This window comes from Spinacia oleracea, chromosome 3 (assembly GCF_020520425.1).
Source record: "Spinacia oleracea cultivar Varoflay chromosome 3, BTI_SOV_V1, whole genome shotgun sequence".
In the NCBI taxonomy this organism is placed as follows: domain Eukaryota; kingdom Viridiplantae; phylum Streptophyta; class Magnoliopsida; order Caryophyllales; family Amaranthaceae; genus Spinacia; species Spinacia oleracea.
Genome location: NC_079489.1, coordinates 57947426 through 57961980, shown reverse-complemented (window position 1 = coordinate 57961980; position 14555 = coordinate 57947426). Strand labels below are relative to the sequence as shown.

Genomic DNA, 14555 nt, shown 5'->3' with positions numbered 1-14555 from the left:
CCTCCGTCTTTTAATACTCGCAACGTTTGGACTTTTGCCACTATTCATATAATCTACTTTGACTATTCTTAGTGCTTTTTATATAAGATAAAACATAGTCATGTGGGATCTTGTTAGATTCGTCTCAATGTATATTTTCAAAATATGAACTTTTTATAATTTTTGCATAAAGAGAATTTAAGATATAAATGATCAAAGTTGTGCATTGGCATGCGTGAAACTAACAAACGTTGCGAGTATTAAAAGACGGAGGAAGTACGATTCTGACGCAAGATCGTATCGTATAATACGTTTTCCTAAACTAATTCCCAAAAAGCTATTAAATGAATTTCCGATTTATTTAATCCGGTGATCAGTTACATGCCATTGGTGTGACCTTATAGGTTCAGTCAAGAGTAAGTTGTGAGCTTAATATCCATTAGAACTCACTGATCGGAAGCATTGCTCCAGCTAGCTGTTCCGATCACTTGATCTTACTGAATTATTTGTTCGCAATTAATCTAAACCTTGGTATTAGACTTAATGCACCTTGGGTGAAGGACATATTTCCTTCAGTCTCCCACTTGTTATTCAGACAAGTGTGCATTCACATTCCTTTGTCGCTTAGTGTTACTTGCTGAACATAAGGTAAGATCCATGCCATCCTTATTAGGTCCAGAAGTGTTTCTCGAATTACTGAGTTTAACTGTTAAACTTTTACTGAGAATACCTGAAATGCTGATTTGCCCATTTGTTTTAGCCTCCCACATTTATAGGCTTCAGTCTAGGCCTGATAAGAAGAATGTTATAGTGCGTAAGAAAAGGAAAGAGTTTAATGCTGGGGGAAATCATGGAATTTTTTTTTAAAAATCGGAATGGGAATGGGAATGGGAATTTCCAAGGGAGAAACAATCAGGGCAACAACTACAACAATAAGAAACAGTCTGAGAGGGTGTTCCACTGCAAGAGGTAGAACAATAAACATCATGGTAAGAACTGCAAGGGAGTCTTTGTGACCTGTAACTACTGCCAAAAGAAGGGTCATAGGGAGTATGAGTGCTTCACTAAGAAAAATAATGAGTAGAATGGCAATGGGAGTGGTAACCAAGGAAAGTCGGGATATAACTATTCAGGGAATCAGGGTTCGAAGCCTGTAGGGGCGCGGAACAACCAGGGAAACCACAATAAGTCTGCCAATGAGATTAACAACCACAGCAAGGCTCCGGGTAAACTGTTCGTGATGAGTCGAAATGAAGTTGAACGATCTGTTGATGTAGTTTCTGGTACTTTTTCTATTAACTCTGTGCTAGTTAAAACATTGTTTGATTCAAGGGCGACTTATTCTTTTGTTTCGTCATCTTTTGTTAAAAGTCTGAATTAGTAGATTTTAAAGTGATTGATTTACCTATTTGTATGCCTACTAGTGTAACCATAAGGTTTACCAAATTGTTTAAGAACCTGCCTTTGAAGATAAAATACTGTATTTTTCCTTCTAATTTGATAGAGTTTAATCTGGGGGACCTAGATATAATTATGGGGATGGATTGGCTAAGTTTGTACAAGGCTAAGATAGATTGTGAAATTCAGAAAGTAAGTTTAACAAACCCTATCGGGAAGTTGACCTCATATAGGCGTTTTGAGAAGTCCAAGAACTTTGGGGCGATTTATGAAATGCAAGTGAGGAAATTGATTAAGAAGGGGCGTCATCTATTTTTCTATAGTGTGCTAGATGTGAGTAAAGAGGTTGGGGTGAAGATCGATGATGTTCCCATTGTGAATGAATTCTTGGATGTATTTCCTAGTGAGATTGCAGGTATGCCACCTACTAGAGTCGTTGAGTTCACTATAGACTTAGTTCCTAGAATGACACCTATATCTAAAGAACCATATAGAATGGCACCTCCTGAAATGAGCGAATTGAAGACTCAGTTGCAAGAGTTGTTTGATAAGGGGTATATTAGGCCTAGTGCATCACCGTGGGGAGCTCTTGTGTTGTTTGTTAAGAAGAAAGATGGGAGTATGAGGTTGTGCATCGATTATAGGGAGTTGAACCATGAAACCATCAAGAACAAATATCCTTTCCCTAGGATAGATGACCTATTTGATCAATTGAATGGGGCAAGTGTGTTCTCGAAGATCGATTTTCATTTGGGTATCACCAATTGAGGGTAGTTTATAAGGATATACCTAAGACTGCATTTAGGACTCGTTATGGTCATTATGAGTTTACAGTAATGCCTTTTGGGTTAACCAATGCACCTGACATCTTTATGGATTTGATGAATATAATTTTCCATGAATTCCTAGATAAATTCGTTGTTGTATTCATTGACGACATCCTGATTTATTCAAAGAATGAGAAAGAGCATGATGAATACTTGAGGGTTTTATTGGAGACGCTTAAGAAGAATCAGTTATATGAAAAGTTCTCTAAGTGCGAGGTTCGTTTGGAGAAAGTAGCATTTTTGGGTCACTATGTGTCAAAGGAAGGAGTCTCTGTAGATCCTGCTATGATCCAAGCTGTGAGTGAGTGGCCTACTCCAAAGAACGTGTCTGATATCCGAAGTTTCCTAGGCCTAGCTGGCTATTATAGGAGGTTTGTGAGAGATTTTTCAAAAATAGCAAGACAAATGACTAATCTGATGAAAAAAGAGTCAAAATTTGAGTGGAGTGAAAAATGTGAGGAAGCTTTCCAGATTTTAAAAGAGCGTTTGACCTCTGCACCTGTTTTGACATTGCCTGATGGGAATGAGGGATTTGAGGTGTATAGTGATGCTTCAAAGAATGGTTTGGGGTGTGTGTTACTGCAGAATGGGAAGGTGATTTCATATGCGTCGCGTCAATTGAAACCTTATGAGGCTAACTACCCTACCCATGACCTAGGGCTAGTTGTTATTGTATTCGCTTTGAAAAATCTTTATTGACCATAAAAGTCTGAAGTACATTTTCGCCCAAAAAGACCTCAATATGAGACAAAGAATATGGTTAGAGTTGATTAAGGATTATGATTTAAACATCCAATACCATGAAGGGAAAGCGAATGTGGTTGCTGATGCATAAAGTAGGAAATTGAGCCATAGTATGAATGTCTTGGTAGTCCCTGAGGAGTTGTGTCGAGATATGCAAAGACTCAACCTGGAAATAGTAAACCCCGGGGAGATCAAGGCAAGACTGAGTGCGTTATCATTGGGGTTGTCCATATTCAACGAGATCAAGGAGGGTCAAGCTGGGGATGAAGATCTAGAGAAGATCAAGGAAAAGATGGGGCAAGGAAAGGAATTTGATTTCAAGATTCATGATTATGGTAGTTTGAGGTTCAAGGGGAGGTGGTGTGTACCACAAAAATGTGAAGAGCTTAAGAGACATCTTATGGATGAAGGGCATAATACCCCATATTATGTGCACTCTCGGGGTGACAAGCTGTACAAGGACCTTAAGCAGATCAACTGGTGGCCAAATATGAAGCGTGAAGTTGCCGAGTTTATGTCTAAATGCCTAACTTGTCAAAAAGTCAAGATAGATCACAAGAGACCCATGGGAAAAGTTCAACCTTTAGACGTTCCTAGATGAAGTTGGATTCCATTTCGATGGATTTTGTTACTGCTTTTGTAACACCCCGATAATTCTCCCTTTTCCAAAATACCCTTTTAATATAAAACGTAGAGAATTATCAAGGCATTATCGCCCGTGTGAAAACGTATCGGCTTATTCAGAATTTTGCAGCGAAAAACTTAAAAATAACTTTAGGTTTATAAATAATCAACTATAGATTTAATTCCAAAACCAATCAACAAAAATAAAGAAATGTAAATAGTACGACAAGTTTTAAGTCCAAATTAACAAACCCAAGTCACTTAGCAAAACAAAATAAATACAAGCTCTCTAATCCCGATCCCAATGATATATGCATCATCTTCAAACCTGTAGATGGACAATGCTTATTGATCCTTAGAGACTGTTCACCAAAATGGGTCATCACATGATCAATAAGTCATAGCCATGATCAACACACACAAACAAAGCACGTAATCAGCAAAGCTGAGTACTACATACTAAATCAATAATAATCCTAACATGATACTAATAAAACATAAGTAAGGGCAACCAAAACATATTAATTTGAAGACCACACTTGACTAGACTAGGCTAGACTGGACTAGAACTTTTATAACAATAATATTATTTTAATTGAAATAGTCAATGGACCGAGTTGTCTAGCTAGAAGCTTCACTAAGGAAGACGAGGTACGGGCGCGACTCCGTAAACTCAGTGACCTACGATATCGAGGAACTTTTGAATAAAAATAGAACACGGTGATCAATCTGGTCCCAGAAAAGGCCATTGGCTACCACCATGAACCCCAACTCCTGTTCGTCCGTCACTTCAGACGTGCACAGTCCAAAGCTATTGCTACTCAGTTTCACTTTACATGATTTACAAATTAAAACTCTGTTATGACTCAACAATCACATAAGTCACACAATCAACGATTATTCACGACTGTTTTTATCTTGGAATTAAGTAAGTGATCACAAAGTTATCAATCACGACTCATTCCAATTAATTCAACCTTTCCTTTAACAATGATCAACCCCTGTATATGGGTATAAGGTTTCAACTTAAAAAACAAGGTCCTCGGCCCTCATAAAGTAGTGACAAGCTAAAAGGGAACAACGATCAATCGATCTAAACCAATATATATAAAATAATCTAGTGTTCCCAACCAACATGTTTGTATCAATCATCCATACTAACATGTTATAATTCTCATAACGAAATATATGTTCAACAAGTTCATCCAACAATATTAAACATGTAAATTTCAACATAACCAAGTTCATCGACAATTCAACATGGTTTCAACAGTAACACACATCTCCAAGCGCACAGGTGTGTACGTACCTTGTGTAGACAAATTGATAGGTCACTTTAACGATTTCAAAAGTCGCCTACGGAGAATTCTCCACCTAACAACAACCAATATAGACGCATATCAATTCACATTGAATTTTCAACAACATTAGGGTGCTTCAAACCCTTCCTAAACATAATTAGATCCTTTCCCAATATCAAAACTTGACTACTTAATCTCCTAGCATAGTGATTACTTCACTAATGACCATAATTTATCATAAACCTCAATAAACATTCATCTTTAAAATTTCCAGCAACATAAACTAATTTCAAACTACTCCAAAACATAATTAACATGTTTGAATTCATAAAAACAATAAATTTAATAATTCATAAACATCCTACTATGATTTAAAATCATTAAAAACCTTAAAAGTTCATACTTTAATAACTAAAATCCTTATTTTAATTCAATTACATAATGTGAAAATTAATAATTTAATTATGCAAACATATAATTCTTGAAATTCATAATCAAATCATAAAACTTATAATTTAAATTCAAGAAACATAATTAAATTATTAAAACGTAATTAGATTCATTAATTAGTTTAGGGTTTAAGGAAATAACCAAAAGGAGAAGAGAGTGGCTGGCCGGCGGAGCACAGGCGGCGCGGCACGAAGCAGTGGTCGCGGGAACAGCGACGCGACATGAGGTGGTGATTGCGGTGGTTTCTCTCGGTCGTGCTTGGTGGCTGTTGTGAGAATGAAGAAACAAGAAAAGGGGATGGAAAACGGTGGCCGATGAGCTGGACGGTGCAGCAGCAGTGCATGGCGGCAGTGATGGTGCAGCACAGTTGGTTGCTCAGTGGTGGTGGTGTGCGCTTGATATATGCGTTTTATATAGAGTTTTTACCCCCGTCCCTTAGTACTTTTTGATCTCAAATGAGCTCTTCGGAGCGATTTTTAGTACTAATGTGCTCCTTGTAGTGTGTTTGTAGTTTCAGGTTCATCATTGTAGGAATTAACATATTTTTGTACATTTCCTACTTATTTGAATCAATACAAGAGATCATATACTTTCGAGAGCGCAAACATTGAGTTGGAAGAATTTTCATGCAAAGCGAATAGTGAAAGAAGTAGAAAACTGAATGTCGTCCACTATTTTGATCATAAATCGAGTTATACAACTCCAAATGCAGATATTCAAATTGGGTTGGATTCTAAACTTCAAGAGCTTTCCAACGAGTGGTCACTCGCCTAATTTCGACTTATAACGAAGGAGATATGGTGTTTTTAAGATACGGGATCGTGCAGTTTGACGAACAGAACGCCCGATCGGGCGGCCCATTGCCCGACCGGGCGACGACAACCCCTGGGCGCGGATTTTTGCTTTGTTTCCGGTTTTTTTCTTCTACTTTTGGGTTAGACTATAAATATAGCCCTTAGACATTATTATTTGGGATCTTATTTTTTCTAGTACCTTAGTTTATTGCTTAGTTTTTATTCTTTCTCTAAACTTTTGTTAATTACTTTTATTATTGCTTTCAAGTTTCAAACTTTAAATTTCATCCTTTGTTCTTCAATTTGGTATTTATTATTTCTTTCCTTCTTTATTCAATTTTAATTATGTTTTCATTAATCATGTTTGCTTTGTTTAAATTAAATATTTGTGAGTAGTTTATATTCTAGGGTTTTGGGAATCCATGAATTAATTTGAAGGGATGATTGAATGTTGTTGATTGTTGGTATTGTGGTTAATTCCTATTGATTGATTTCATTTACTATGCGATTAGATTTGCGCAGGTCTAATTGTATTAGTCTAGCAATATCAAGTTAAGATTCGAGAGATGCAATTTGATGTTTAGGCTTGTGTCAATAGGTAGAACTGAGATTAATACGTAGCGAGAGCCCGTTAATTCTAAGTCTATGATTAGTATCGATTCGAGAGAGCATGCTAATCTAATTAACTGTTCTATTGATTATTAATATTGTTTATCATCCCGGATTGTTGTTCATTGGTGAACCTATGCCCTAGACCTCTTAATATCTTATTTATTCCTCTTTTATTATTGTCTTAGTTTTAATATACAAATCAACCAACTTTCTTGTTTCCCAATAGTTTAGACCTTAGTTTTAATAGTAGAAAGAACGCTTGTTTCCCTGTGGATACGATCCTGACTTCCCTTGCTACCTTGTTAGTGGAATTAGGTTTATTTTTGACTAGGTGATACGACTTTAGCCTGTCAAATTTTGGCGCCGTTGCCGGGGAAAACGGTTTTATTTTCTGCTATTAATTTTGTGGTCTAGATTATTTTCCTGAGTCTCGAAGAACTTCGTGTTTTTTGGGAGCATGTACATATTTTCTTTTCTTTAGTTTCTCTTTGAAAAAAAAATGGATTATTATTCTTTTCCAGTTCCTCTTTGTGAATCTTTTGCAGGTACTTGCAGTAATTACAAAGAAGAGGTGGATGCTTTGCAAAGAGCTCTATATGGTGAAGAGCTTGTCCACCATGAATGCCCAAACACAGAGAGTGATATTTTATTGATCGTTGAGGTTGAAGAATCAATAGTCCACAAAAATAGCTTCCATAAGGAGAGTATGCCTACTTTCTCTTTTCCTTCTTTTTCATATTCTTCTTTTATTATTGTTTTTTCCTTTTGTTCTTCTTCATTTAGGCATCCTACTCCTTACTGGCATAGAGTTCGTTCGGACTTTATGCAATTTTTGTTGTTGGTTATCGTGCATGTCCGGTTGCACGAAAGATGTGCGAGTGCGCATGACAAGCTTCTGCGCTCGTTGGTTGGTTATTTACTAACCAAGGTCGAGCGGAAGGCATAGAAGACTTGGACCCGGAGGGGTTCAACGATTATTGAGACCCTCGATCTCCACTCCTTTAAGCACTGGGGACATTGCTGAGTTTGGCTTTGGGGAGGTATGTGTTATTGCTTTCTAGATTAGTTTATCGCTTTTGAAAAAAAATACAAAAATACGTTCCGATGAATACAATATCATGCTTCCCTGTGCCCCTTTGATTGAAAATTGTTTTGATTCTTGGTATTTGATGACGAGCAATGTGGATGTGTTAGCCATGATTTGATATTCGATTGCTTTGATGCCTTAACATGAGTCAACTCTGACTAACTATTTGTGGACTTGGTGCTTGGCTAGTTGACTTGGTTAGGATGTGTGATAGCTTCCTGGTGTGTCATTGATTTTGAGTATTGGTTTGCAACTGTTAGTAGTGTTTTATGACTCATATACATGCACATTGTGGAGGACGAAGGCATTTTTCTATTTAGATAGTCTTCAGATGAATCTAGATACATTTGTTCCCTCCTTTTCTACCCATGTTATTGCTTGTGCCCCTTTATTCGGTGACTAGCCATATTACAAGCCCATGAAAGCCCCATTGGTTACTAGTCCCAAGCCTAGCTTGGGGGAGCTAATAGTAAGTGAGGTGAGGGAGTTGTAGTGTGCTACATTTTGAGCACAAAGTGAGTGTTGAAAAGGAAATAAGGGAGTTCTTCTTATATTGTTTGTTGTTTGAAAAAGAGAAAAAAAAAGAATGAAGAGTGAAAGAGATGAGAAGAATAGAAAATATGAAGGTTTCCAAAGGAAAAAAAAAAAAGGAAATTGAAAAAAAAAGAAAAAAATTCATTACTCTCAGAAAAATTCAAAGCATTGTTTCACTCAAGTATTGTAATTTCTTATCTTTATGAGTGATTGATTTTAATTGTGAAAGAAAGGCAAGAAAGTATAGTGTGGTTTGTTTGTTGTTTCATCATGTGTTGAGTGGGAGAGTTGTGGTCATCATTTGTGGTTGATCATGGTTTTGCTAGGATTTATGCTCCCCAAAGCCAAGGCTTTAAGCTCACATTTTACCCAAATTTACCGCACCCCTACCTAAGCCTATCATTACAAGCTTTGAAGACCTTCCGACCTTTGTGCATAGAGTCATATTAATGTGAAAGTAGTTGTTTATCAATGCAAGTTATGACATGACATATTCCGAGTCGACTATTAGGTTGAGTGTATGTTTTTCTAGACACACGAGTGTTGTGAGTTTTGGGAGGGCATTGTACACTTATATGTTGGGAGGAGAGCGAACGGGTACATCTTTTATCCGCCACATAAATGAGTGACGAGTGTGTGAGCACTAGTCTTGAATTCCATTGTGCATTTTTGGTTCGCTTTGCGTGACGATTGTTAGGGAGGATTTGTGGTTGGTGGATTTGATTGGTTGACATTGATGCATGCTCGTTAGATTTTGCTTTGAATTATGTCTTTCGTTTTGAAATATGTTAGGGGTGAAGTTGATCTTGTATTCATCGATGATTTCCTTGCTTAGGGACAAGCAAGGATCTAGCTTGGGGGAGTTTGATATATGCGTTTTATATAGAGTTTTTACCCCCGTCCCTTAGTACTTTTTGATCTCAAATGAGCTCTTCGGAGCAATTTTTAGTACTAATGTGCTCCTTGTAGTGTGTTTGTAGTTTCAGGTTCATCATTTTAGGAATTAACATATTTTTGTACATTTCCTACTTATTTGAATCAATACAAGAGATTATATACTTTCGAGAGCGCAAACATTGGGTTGGAAGAATTTTCATGCAAAGCGAATAGTGAAAGAAGTAGAAAACTGAATGTCGTCCACTATTTTGATCATAACTCGAGTTATACAACTCCAAATGCAGAGATTCAAATTGGGTTGAATTCTAAACTTTAAGAGCTTTCCAACGAGTGGTCACTCGCCTAATTCCGACTTATAACGAAGGAGATATGGTGTTTTTAAGATACGGGATCGTGCAGTTTGACGAGCAGATCGCCCGATCGGGCGGCCCATTGCCCGATCGGGCGACGACAACCCCTGGGCGCGGATTTTTGCTTTGTTTCCGGTTTTTTTCTTCTACTTTTGGGCTAGACTATAAATATAGCCCTTAGACATATTATTTGGGATCTTATTTTTTCTAGTACCTTAGTTTATTGCTTAGTTTTTATTCTTTCTCTAAACTTTTGTTAATTACTTTTATTATTGCTTTCAAGTTTCAAACTTTAAATTTCATCCTTTGTTCTTCAATTTGGTATTTATTATTTCTTTCCTTCTTTATTCAATTTTAATTATGTTTTCATTAATCATGTTTGCTTTGTTTAAATTAAATATTTGTGAGTAGTTTATATTCTAGGGTTTTGGGAATCCATGAATTAATTTGAAGGGATGATTGAATGTTGTTGATTGTTGGTATTGTGGTTAATTCCTATTGATTGATTTCATTTACTATGCGATTAGATTTGCGCAGGTCTAATTGTATTAGTCTAGCAATATCAAGTTAAGATTCGAGAGATGCAATTTGATGTTTAGGCTTGTGTCAATAGGTAGAACTGAGATTAATACGTAGCGAGAGCCCGTTAATTCTAAGTCTATGATTAGTATCGATTCGAGAGAGCATGCTAATCTAATTAACTGTTCTATTGATTATTAATATTGTTTATCATCCCGGATTGTTGTTCATTGGTGAACCTATGCCCTAGACCTCTTAATATCTTATTTATTCCTCTTTTATTATTGTCTTAGTTTTAATATACAAATCAACCAACTTTCTTGTTTCCCAATAGTTTAGACCTTAGTTTTAATAGTAGAAAGAACGCTTGTTTCCCTGTGGATACGATCCTGACTTCCCTTGCTACCTTGTTAGTGGAATTAGGTTTATTTTTGACTAGGTGATACGACTTTAGCCTGTCAGCGCTGGTGGTGACGACAGAGAAAAGCAAGCAAAGAGTTAAGGAGGAGCGAAAAACAAACGAAAGAGAGAATAAAAAAAATGAAGGTGAGAAGGAAGGAGCTTATCGGACGGCGATGTCGGTGTTGGTTGCAGGTGACTGGGGCGGTGACTGACAAAAGGGGAGGAGGAAACAGCAGTTCCACGTGAAGGGGAGGAAGAGGTTTGAGGGTTTTGTTTCACGTGAAATTGAATAAAGGAGAGAATTGAGATTCTTGTTTTACGTGAAATTAAATTGAAACATGGATAGGGAATTGTGGGATTATCTATTTGGGCTAGGATTAGAATTTTGTTTTTGTGTTTGAATCCAAAATCGATCAAAATTGTTTTCCGAATTCAAACGGTTTTCGTAATTCGATTTCTTTTCAACGTAAAATTCTAATATTACTTTTGATTTCATAAATCGTTAAAAATATTCAAATGTAATAAAACAAATATACGTTAATTATATATTTATTTCTAAAATTCATAATTTCTTATTTAAATATATTAACTATACGTTAAAATATATAAATAACGTTTGTAAATTTACGGGGATTACAGCTTTGCCTAGATCAAGGAACGAAAATGATACTATTTGGGTTATTGTGGACCGTCTAACGAAGTCGGCCGTGTTTATTCCAATCAAAGAGACATGGAAGAAGAAGCAACTGGAAAACACGTACATTAAGCATGTAGTGAGGTTGCATGGGGTCCCAACCGATATTATTTCAGACCGTGATTCGAGATTCCTCTCGAAATTTTGGCAAAAGGTCCAGTTGAACCTTGGGACAACATTGAAAATGAGTACTGCTTTCCACCCTGCGACCTATGGGCAGACTAAGAGGACTAACCAAACGATGGAAGATATGTTGAGAGAATGTGCTATTGACTTTAAGGGTAGTTGGGAAGACCATCTACACTTGATTGGATTTTCATACAGCAATAGTTATCATGCGAGCATTAAGATGGCACCTTTTTAGGAATTATATGGAATAAAGTGCAGAAGTCCCACTTGCTGGAATGATTTTAGTGAGAGCGTAGTATTGGGAACATAATTTATTGAAGAGACTGTCAAGAATGTGAAGATGATTCGGGCTAGAATTTTGGCTAAAGAGCTATGTAGATTTGAAGAGAAGAGATGATGAGTTCGCAGTAGGTGATAAAGTGTTCTTGAAAGTATCATCAACTAAAGGCGTAATGAGATTTGGGAAAAAGGACAAGCTAAGTGCTAAATATGTAGGCCCATATGAGATTCTACAAAGATTAGGGAAAATAGCTTATAAGTTGGCTTTGCCAATGGAGTTCGAAAAGATGCACGGTGTGTTTCACATTTCCCAAATAAAGCGTTACATCCCTGATGAGCGTCATGTCTTAGAGCTTGAGAAAATCCAGATTGATAGTAGCCTTACATATGAGGAAAGGCCTGTGAAAATCCTCGATAAGAAAGTGTGTAGTACACGCAATAAAGATGTCAACATCGTGAAAGTTTGTTGGTCGAACCACGAGTCCGAAGAGGCAACATGGAAAGCCGAAGCTGAAATGAAGAAGAAATATCCAGAGTTATTCCATGAGGTGAGTTACAAGGGCGTAACTCGTTTTCTTTAAGGGGGGTAGAATGCGATAGAATTTCGCGTTTTTTTACCTATTTTTATGCTATTTTTATGCTATTTTTATGCTTATATTAGCAAATTATACATGTTGGTGCAAAGTAATTAGATTCTCCACATAAGAAAAAGGTGTTCATGAGTAACACAAGCAACTTTAAGTTGGCAAAAGAGTGCACATGAGTGGAACAAGTACTTCTCCAGTAAGAATAAGTTAAAAACTTTTGAAAAACGTGTGAACTTTCTTGTCAAGTTTCGGGACAAAACTTCTTTTAAGAGGGGTAGATTGTAATCCCCCGTAAATTTATAAATTTTATTAATATATTTTAAAGTATAGTCATTTATATTTAAATGAAATTTATGAATTTTAGTAATATGTATATATATATATATATATATATATATATATATATATATATATATATATATATATATATATATATATATATATATATATATATATATATATATATATATATATATATATATATATATATATATATATATATATATATATATATATATATATATATATATATATATATATATATATATATATATATTGTATATTTATTTTATTTAAATACATTCTAAATATTTAATGATTTAGCAATCAAACATTTTTAGAATCATACTTTGAAAACGATTTGAATTATGGAAACACTTTTGGTTTTGCAAATTACTTCTAATCGGGTTTGGACTCCAACACTTTTAAAATTGGAAAAAGGAATCCTAATCCTAGTCCAATTATATTCCTAAGCCCATAAAATACCTAATGTAATCCCCCGTAAATTTATAAACGTTATTTATATATTTTAATGTATAGTTAATTATATTGAAAAAGAATTTACGAATTTTAGAAATAAAAATGTAATTAATGGATATTTATTATTATACGTTTTAAATATTTCAACGATTTATGAAATTAAAATAATTTTAGAATTTTACGTTGAAAAGAATTCGAATTACGAAAACACGTTCGATTGAATTTAGAAAACAATCCTAATCGGTTTTGGATTCAAACATTAAAACTCAATCCTAATCCTAGCCCAACTCATTAATGTTAGAATTAATTCAAACTAGATACTTCATACTAGATTAATCGGTAGTATAATTGCGGAAGCGTACCTTTCTCCATTGGATTGATGAACGGTGGGTTTTGGATCTTCCAATTATATATGGTCTCCCTTGATATTCTATTGATGATGGGATGTTAGAGAGAATAGAAAACCATATGAATCGGGGACCATAACCCTAACCCTAGCACCTATATATATAGGGTCTCCCATATCCCCTATTAAGCCCATCATAAAATAAGAGACATAGGAGTGGGTCTCTACACATATTAGCCCATACCAATAAGATACTTATAAGCCCAATATACTTAAATGTAAAACCGATCACTTTTATGGGCTAACTTTAAGATAGCTTTTATACACATACGGTCATACATGTAGGCCCACATGATTATTTCTAACAATCTCCCACTTGGGCCACATGTATTACCTTACGTAATATGTATAACCTTATGAGCTCAAAATCTTGCTATCATTACCAAAGGTATCACCGAACAATCTCGTCCATTAATCACGCCAACATAGAACCAAAGCGAGTTTCGTCATCTATATTGTGACTAAGCCCTCAAATGATCACGTGTATTAACATAATCAAATGACATAGATCAAGTATGGATGTGTAGCATGGAAATTTCATGAAAGGTGATCTTAACATGCCTATTTCCAACTAGTCCTACTAAAATCTTAAGTGATATCATACCACAATAGATCAGAGTGAACCAAAGAAACTGAAAACTTTATTTCTGCAGAAACATAAAATCCAAATACAAAATATGTGTCTTTAAGAAAATGAACATTCTAACACAAACTCCCACTAAACCTGAACATCATCGAATGACATAACACCAATATGAGCAGTGTGCTCGTGAAAGACCTTGGGTGGTAATCCCTTAGTAACCGGATCCGCAACCATAGAGTTTGTTCCTATATGTTCCATAGACACTTTTCCACTACAAACTCTTTCTTTAACAACACGGAACTTAATTTCAATGTGCTTTGACTTTGAAGAGCTCTTGTTATTATTAGAATATAACACTGCGGACCTATTGTCACAAAGAATCTTTAGTGGTCTTTCAATACCATCTACAATTCGCAGTCCAGTGACCAAATTCCGCAGCCATAGAGCATGATTAGATGCCTCAAAACATGCGATAAACTCTGCTTCCATAGTAGAGGTTGCTATAAGTTCCTGTTTAGCACTCTTCCAGGATATAGCACCTCCAGCAAGAAGATACACATAGCCTGAAGTGGATCTAGAACTGTCTTGGCATCCAGCATA

General features: G+C 35.7%; 2 protein-coding genes across 2 annotated transcripts; both read left to right on the top strand.

Moving 5' to 3' along the window:
• Positions 1-3060: 3060 nt before the first annotated feature.
• On the top strand, positions 3061-3549 carry LOC130469715 (uncharacterized). The gene has a single exon (XM_056839148.1). The coding sequence runs from the start codon at positions 3061-3063 to the stop codon at positions 3547-3549; it is 489 nt and encodes a 162-aa protein (XP_056695126.1).
• Positions 3550-11793: 8244 nt separating this feature from the next.
• On the top strand, positions 11794-12308 carry LOC110798774 (uncharacterized). The gene is made up of 2 exons (XM_022003972.2): positions 11794-12168; positions 12282-12308. Exons 1-2 carry the CDS (start codon positions 11794-11796, stop codon positions 12306-12308), a joined length of 402 nt encoding a protein of 133 aa, XP_021859664.1.
• Positions 12309-14555: the final 2247 nt, after the last annotated feature.